Source organism: Dendrobates tinctorius, unplaced genomic scaffold, assembly GCF_039654945.1.
Source record: "Dendrobates tinctorius isolate UK_male_01 unplaced genomic scaffold, ASM3965494v1 ptg000152l, whole genome shotgun sequence".
Taxonomy (NCBI): domain Eukaryota; kingdom Metazoa; phylum Chordata; class Amphibia; order Anura; family Dendrobatidae; genus Dendrobates; species Dendrobates tinctorius.
The window spans coordinates 693,844-703,204 of NW_027361819.1; the positions used below are offsets into that span (position 1 = coordinate 693,844).

Here is a 9,361-nt window from a genome sequence, read left to right on the forward strand (position 1 = left end):
ATGCCACATATGGCTCCGGGATTCTTATATAACCCCTATATATCTCTCCTCTCACCTGAGTCTCTGATAGACGATCTGGGATTCTTATATAACCGCCATATATCTCTCACCTGAGTCTCTGATAGACAGCTCCAGGATTCTTATATAACCCCCATATATCTCTCCTCTCCCCTGAGTCTCTGATATACAGCTCCAGGATTCCTCTATAACCCCCATATATCTCCTCTCACCTGAGTCTCTGATATACAGCTCCAGGATTCTTATATAACCCCCATATTTCTCTCCTCTCACCTGAGTCTCTGATAGACGGCTCCAGGATTCTTATATAACCCAAATATATCTCTCCTCTCACCTGAGTCTCTGATAGATGGCTCCAGGATTCTTATATAACCCAAATATATCTCTCACCTGAGTCTGATAGACAGCTCCAGGATTCTTATATAACCCCCATATATCTCTCCTCTCACCCGAGTCTCTGATAGATGGCTCCAGGATTCTTATATAACCCCCATATATCTCTCACCTGAGTCTGATAGACAGCTCCAGGATTCTTATATAACCCCCATATATCTCTCCTCTCACCTGAATCTCTGATAGACGGCTCCAGGATTCTTATAAAACCCCATATATCTCTCCTCTCACCTGAGTCTCTGATAGACGGCTCCAGGATTCTTATATAACCCCCATATATCTCACCTGAGTCTGTGATAGACAGCTCCAGGATTCTTATATAACCCCTATATATCTCTCCTCTCACCCGAGTCTCTGATAGACGGCTCCAGGATTCTTATATAACCCCTATATATCTCTCCTCTCACCCGAGTCTCTGATAGACGGCTCCAGGATTCTTATATAACCCCATATATCTCTCCTCTCACCTGAGTCTGTGATAGACAGCTCCAGGATTCTTATATAACCCCTATATATCTCTCCTCTCACCCGAGTCTCTGATAGACGGCTCCAGGATTCTTATATAACCCCATATATCTCTCCTCTCACCTGAGTCTGTGATAGACGGCTCCAGGATTCTTATATAACCCCTATATATCTCTCCTCTCACCCGAGTCTCTGATAGACGGCTCCAGGATTCTTATATAACCCCCATATATCTCTCCTCTCACCTGAGTCTGTGATAGACAGCTCCAGGATTCTTATATAACCCCTATATATCTCTCCTCTCACCCGAGTCTCTGATAGACAGCTCCAGGATTCTTATATAATCCCATATATCTCTACTCTCACCCGAGTCTCTGATAGACGGCTCCAGGATTCTTATATAACCCCCATATATCTCTCCTCTCACCTGAGTCTGTGATAGACAGCTCCAGGATTCTTATATAACCCCTATATATCTCTCCTCTCACCCGAGTCTCTGATAGACAGCTCCGGGATTCTTATATAATCCCATATATCTCTACTCTCACCCGAGTCTCTGATAGACAGCTCCAGGATTCTTATATAACCCCCATATATCTCTCCTCTCACCTGAGTCTCTGATATTCAGCTTCCGGGATTCTGGTTTCTCCATAGATTCATGTTCCCAGGTCACTTGTACTCTGAATCCTGGATCCTTGTGTTGATCCTCAGGAATAGCGATCTCACTGTAGACGTTGTAGGATCTGTCAGGATTCTCTGATATGGAGTCAGTGGATGATATGACTTTTTCTGTTCCTTCCTTTCCACACTTCCAGGTAATCTTGATGCTTTTAGGATAAAATTCCTCCAAGTTGAGTAAATACTTTATCTCTCCACAGACAAGCAGACTTCTCCTTATTGGCTGTGACATCTTGGGCTTTCCTGAAATGTGATACAAAGAATGAGTTAAATAAATCTTCACATCTCAAAAATGCATTTCTTCCTCCATGTAAAACAATTGCATTTTATTGATTATTGATAGCAATGGATTTAAAGAATAACCCCCGTTTTAATATATATTTTTTCCATACGTTATTATTACACGGGAAAATAAGAAATTCTGTAATATGTTTTATCAGATAAATCTGCTTCTTTCTCTTCCCGGAATGATCATTTATTTTAGAAATTCACACTTATTGGGTAAAATTTGCATTAATCGAAGACAGCACAGTGTCCCACTATAAGATAAGAGGTGACAGTTGGTGCCACTCATGAGTGGTTAATGAATGATCAGTCCAGGATGAGAAAGGAGCAGATTTCTCTTATAAAATATATTACAAAGTTTCTTATCTTCATTTTTTTTATTTCCATGGTGGGGTGATGCTACTAATCTAAGTTCTCTGCCCAAAGTCTTGTACTTACTAGCCAACGTCTTCACTCTACTCGGTGCCACTCCACTCTTACTTCTGACTTCTGGTCAGTCAGAAGTTGAGGTCACAAGATGGCAGCACGGGACCAGATCAGTACTGGGAACAGCTGATAACAGCGGCTGGTGAGTATAATACTAGGATCTGGGAACTTACATTAGCAGCACCACTCCATCTTCAAAAAAAAACAAAAACACACTGGCGTGGTGTTTTAAATGGTTGCTGTCACATCTCCACCAGGACCTCCACCTGCAACGTCTTCTTTTGTCACCAGGCATCGCCTTATTCATCCTGTGATTGACGCTGGTGATAGATGAGCTATCAGAACCAGAGGCTCTGGATGATGCCTCTACCAGCCACTAAGATTAGGGTGTCTGGGACCTGCTGTGCCATTTCACAATTTGGGTCTGTGTACTGTTCAGCTGAAGTTATCAGCTCCCTGTTCCAGCCAACTGGAGAGCACTACACCCTTCTTGAGCTTCCATCTCAGTACAGGAACCTGCCAGATATTGTCTGGTGTTCCTCTTGTTTAGTCCTGTCTACTCAGCTCCTGTGTAGTATATTTCTTTCCTGTTTTGACCTTGGCTTGTTTTACTGACTATTCTTGTCTTCTGATCTTGCACTTTTTCTGCCTTCTTGATTCTGCGTGACCACTCGGTCCAGCCTGCACCACCATGTAGCAGCTTATTCCGTGGCCTCAGCCCAAGAGCCCCTTTTTAGTTTCATATCCCTGTATAGAGATTAAAGGATGAAGGCCAGGGCAAGCTCTGGAATCTCCTGGTGGCCATTTTGGAGCTGGTAGGTGACCACTGACAGAGCCGGGTTACAGTTGCCGAGGACATACTGCTCAGTGTACAATACTGTACTTCTACCGCAGCCAAACTGACAGCTGGATAGTCTCCGGTAATCATCAACTCAGGTCATTTTTCAATATAATACGTTTTCAAAAAAGTTGCCTAACAATTTAAGTATGTGCAGGTGTCTACTTTTTATGGAATATACAAAGAAACATATCAAAGTGTCAGGATATCTCACCATAAATCATCTTACAGTGGAACATCTTCTCGTCCTTATGTTCACCAGAGACCCCTCTACAGATGAAGGTCACATCTTTACGTCTCTCCATATGGGGTATGAAGCTCAGTGATGATGAATACTGACGTCCCACCACTTGTGATGTGATCACATAGGACGTATCCAGTAAACTCTCCTCTTCTTCTTCTGAATGGTCTCTCATCTGAGACGTCTGGATCTCCTGCTCCTGTCCAGCTCTTCTTATCAGCCAGGTCACACACAGGTCCTCGGGGGCGTTATCCACTGTGCAGTGCAGCACGGCCTCCTCTCCATCAATCAGCTTAGGAGGACCCACAATGTCACGTACAATGAATGGTCCTGTCAGAAAAATAGGAAGATGCTTAGATGTTTCTTTAAATTCCTTTAAAGAATATATTTTTAAGTCACAACTATGAATTTTACATATGGGCAATAATATTACCTTTTCTCCTTTGTACTTTCATCCACCAAATATGATCATTAATGAGATAAACAGCACAATGATAGAACAGGCAGCAATTATCCCAACAGACGTTTCTTCTGTGGAATTGAAGAGTAAATTGACATGAAGAGAATTGGGAGAACACATGATCCAGCCAAAGACGAGAGCAAACTCAATCATATACGAAAACACTGACCCAAGTTACAGTAGAGGAAACAATTCATGGTGAAAAACGAACACAATCCACTGCAAATTCTGCATTTCACACGTGCAGATTGGGCAATGGAATCTGCAAATTTACAGTGAAACCTCCAGCAGAAGATTAATCAAAAACCTAATCTAGCAGAGCATCTGGCAACTTACACGTACATTGTTAAAGGGTGTATTACATATACAACAGAAAATACATACAAAAAATGTAAACACTTCACACTGTCTCTAAGATCAATAATATAAGTACTATAATACTACCCTCTATGTGCAATTATATAACTACTATAACACTGCCCCTATGTACAAGAATATAACTACTATAATACTGCCCCTATGTGCAAGAATATAACTACTATAATACTGCTCCCTATGTACAAGAATATAACTACTATAATACTGCCCCTATATACAAGAATATAACTACTATAATACTGCCCCCTATGTACAAGAATATAACTACTATAATACTGCCCCTATGTACAAGAATATAACTACTATAATACTGTCCCTATGTACAAGAATATAACTACTATAATACTGCCCCTATATACAAGAACATAACTACTACAATACTGCCCCTATGTGCAAGAATATAACTACTATAATAATGCCCCTATGTACAAGAATATAACTACTATAATACTGCTCCGATGTGCAAGAATATAACTACTATAATACTGCTCCTATGTACAAGAATATAACTACTATAATACTGGCCCTATGTGCAAGAATATAACTACTATAATACTGCTCCCTATGTACAAGAATATAACTACTATAATACTGCCCCTATGTACAAGAATATAACTACTATAATACTGTCCCTATGTACAAGAATATAACTACTATAATACTGCCCCTATATACAAGAATATAACTACTATAATACTGCCCCTATGTGCAAGAATATAACTACTATAATACTGCCCCTATGTACAAGAATATAACTACTATAATACTGCCCCTATGTACAAGAATATAACTACTATAATAATGCCCCTATGTACAAGAATATAACTACTATAATACTGCTCCGATGTGCAAGAATATAACTACTATAATACTGCTCCTATGTACAAGAATATAACTACTATAATACTGCCCCTATGTGCAAGAATATAACTACTATAATACTGCTCCCTATGTACAAGAATATAACTACTATAATACTGCCCCTATGTACAAGAATATAACTACTATAATACTGTCCCTATGTACAAGAATATAACTACTATAATACTGCCCCTATATACAAGAATATAACTACTATAATACTGCCCCTATGTGCAAGAATATAACTACTATAATACTGCCCCTATGTACAAGAATATAACTACTATAATACTGTCCCTATGTACAAGAATATAACTACTATAACACTGCCCCTATGTACAAGAATATAACTACTATAATACTGCCCCTATGTGCAAGAATATAACTACTATAATACTGCTCCCTATGTACAAGAATATAACTACTATAATACTGCCCCTATGTACAAGAATATAACTACTATAATACTGTCCCTATGTACAAGAATATAACTACTATAATACTGCCCCTATATACAAGAATATAACTACTATAATACTGCCCCTATGTGCAAGAATATAACTACTATAATACTACCCCTATGTACAAGAATATAACTACTATAATACTGCTCCGATGTGCAAGAATATAACTACTATAATACTGCTCCTATGTACAAGAATATAACTACTATAATACTGGCCCTATGTGCAAGAATATAACTACTATAATACTGCTCCCTATGTACAAGAATATAACTACTATAATACTGCCCCTATGTACAAGAATATAACTACTATAATACTGTCCCTATGTACAAGAATATAACTACTATAATACTGCCCCTATATACAAGAATATAACTACTATAATACTGCCCCTATGTGCAAGAATATAACTACTATAATACTGCCCCTATGTACAAGAATATAACTACTATAATACTGCCCCTATGTACAAGAATATAACTACTATAATAATGCCCCTATGTACAAGAATATAACTACTATAATACTGCTCCGATGTGCAAGAATATAACTACTATAATACTGCTCCTATGTACAAGAATATAACTACTATAATACTGCTCCTATGTACAAGAATATAACTACTATAATACTGGCCCTATGTGCAAGAATATAACTACTATAATACTGCTCCCTATGTACAAGAATATAACTACTATAATACTGCCCCTATGTACAAGAATATAACTACTATAATACTGTCCCTATGTACAAGAATATAACTACTATAATACTGCCCCTATATACAAGAATATAACTACTATAATACTGCCCCTATGTGCAAGAATATAACTACTATAATACTGCCCCTATGTACAAGAATATAACTACTATAATACTGCCCCTATGTACAAGAATATAACTACTATAATAATGCCCCTATGTACAAGAATATAACTACTATAATACTGCTCCGATGTGCAAGAATATAACTACTATAATACTGCTCCTATGTACAAGAATATAACTACTATAATACTGCCCCTATGTGCAAGAATATAACTACTATAATACTGCTCCCTATGTACAAGAATATAACTACTATAATACTGCCCCTATGTACAAGAATATAACTACTATAATACTGTCCCTATGTACAAGAATATAACTACTATAATACTGTCCCTATGTACAAGAATATAACTACTATAACACTGCCCCTATGTACAAGAATATAACTACTATAATACTGCCCCTATGTGCAAGAATATAACTACTATAATACTGCTCCCTATGTACAAGAATATAACTACTATAATACTGCCCCTATGTACAAGAATATAACTACTATAATACTGTCCCTATGTACAAGAATATAACTACTATAATACTGCCCCTATATACAAGAATATAACTACTATAATACTGCCCCTATGTGCAAGAATATAACTACTATAATACTACCCCTATGTACAAGAATATAACTACTATAATACTGCTCCGATGTGCAAGAATATAACTACTATAATACTGCTCCTATGTACAAGAATATAACTACTATAATACTGCCCCTATGTGCAAGAATATAACTACTATAATACTGCTCCTATGTACAAGAATATAACTACTATAATACTGCCCCTATGTACAGGAATATAAGTACTATAATACTGCTCCTATGTGCAAGAATATAACTACTATAATACTGCTCCTATGTACAAGAATATAACTAGTATAATACTGCTTCTATGTACAAGAATATAACTACTATAATACTGTCCCTATGTACAAGAATATAACTACTATAATACTGCTCCTATGTACAAGAATATAACTACAATAATACTGCTCCTATGTACAGGAATATAACTACTATAATACTGCTCCTATGTACAAGAATATAACTACAAAACTACTGCTCCTATGTACAGGAATATAACTACTATAATACTGCTCCTATGTACAAGAATATAACTAGTATAATACTGCTTCTATGTACAAGAATATAACTACTATAATACTGTCCCTATGTACAAGAATATAACTACTATAATACTGCTCCTATGTACAAGAATATAACTACTATAATACTGCTCCTATATACAAGAATATAACTACTATAATACTGCCCCCTATGTACAAAAATATAACTACTATAATACTCCTATGTACAAGAATATAACTACTATAATACTGCCCCCATGTACAAGAATATAACTACTATAATACTGCTCCTATGTACAAGAATATAACTACTATAATACTGCTCCTATGTACAAGAATATAACTACTATAATACTGCTCCCTATGTACAAGAATATAACTACTATAATACTGCCCCATATGTACAAGAATATAACTACTATAATACTGCTCCTATGTATAAGAATATAACTACTATAATACTGCTACTATGTACAAGAATATAACTACTATAATACTGCCCCGTATGTACAAGAATATAACTACTATAATACTGCCCCGTATGTACAAGAATATAACTACTATAATACTGCTCCTATGTACAAGAATATAACTACTATAATACTGCCCCTATGTGCAAGAATATAACTACTATAATACTGCCCCGTATGTACAAGAATATAACTACTATAATACTGTCCCTATATACAAGAATATAACTACTATAATACTGCTCCTATGAACAAGCATATAACTACTATAATACTGCTCCCTATGTACAAGAATATAACTACTATAATACTGCCCCTATGTACAGGAATATAACTACTATAATACTGCTCCTATGTACAAGAATATAACTAGTATAATGCTGCTTCTATGTACAAGAATATAACTACTATAATACTGTCCCTATGTACAAGAATATAACTACTATAATACTGCTCCTATGTACAAGACTATAACTACTATAATACTGCTCCTATATACAAGAAAATAACTACTATAATACTGCTCCTATGTACAAGAATATAACTACTATAATACTGCCCCATGTACAAAAATATAACTACTATAATACTCCTATGTACAAGAATATAACTACTATAATACTGCCCCTATGTACAAGAATATAACTACTATAATACTGCTCCTGTTATGAATCGGTCACCGAGGAGGAAAACAAAAACAAGCTGAGTCACAGAAAACCAGAGAGGTTGGTAACTATGCGGATTGCAGACCCCTGATCCTAACCACACAACTAGCAGTAGCCGTGGAGCGTTCCTACGATGAATCTAGACGCCTCGTCACAGCCGGAGGACTAAATAAGCCTAAAGCAAGAAAAGGGGAAAACTAAACTGCCCCAGTGCAGACCCCAAAGGAATAGACAGCCCCCACATATGTATTGATGGTGAAACCAGATGAAAGCGCAAACACAGGTAGGAAAATAGGCTGAGCAAATGATGGGGCCCACACTAACTAGAAAGGACAGGAAAGGAAAGACACTGTCTGCAATCCGCCCAAAAAACCCTACAAAAAAAAAATGTCCAACAAATCGGATAACAAAATTAACCCTGAAGTCACTAGACTTCTCCCACTATATCAGCACTCTGGCATATTCTGAGAACAGAGCAAAAAAGAGGCCAATCTAATAAGGGACAAAAAGCAAACTGGCAAATACAGATACATAAGAGTGGAAATTCAGGGGCTGGCTGACCACACAAAAAACTGAATAGACCAAACCAAATCAAGTGTGAACATTAGCAAAAACACTTAGCTTGAGATGACAGGAGCTGAGCTGAAAACCAAGATCTCAAAAGGCAGAGAGGAAAATCATCAGCATCAGAATAGGGAGTCGGCTGTCTTAAATCCAGTCTGAGATTCCAGATGTCCAATCCTCATCCTCATTATCAGGTGGCAGGTCTTTGCTAATTAAATCAGCCTCACTA

General features: G+C 37.0%; 1 protein-coding gene across 1 annotated transcript; it reads right to left on the reverse strand.

Annotated features, from left to right (window-relative positions):
- Positions 1–437: 437 nt before the first annotated feature.
- Positions 438–3,869, reverse strand: LOC141050660 (uncharacterized). Its single transcript, XM_073547251.1, has 3 exons — positions 3,778–3,869; positions 3,318–3,674; positions 438–1,797 (listed from the first exon to the last, which is right to left on the reverse strand). The coding sequence occupies exons 1-3, from the start codon at positions 3,797–3,799 to the stop codon at positions 1,421–1,423; spliced, it is 756 nt and encodes a 251-aa protein (XP_073403352.1). The 5' UTR covers positions 3,800–3,869; the 3' UTR covers positions 438–1,420.
- Between the last annotated feature and the right edge of the window lie 5,492 nt (positions 3,870–9,361).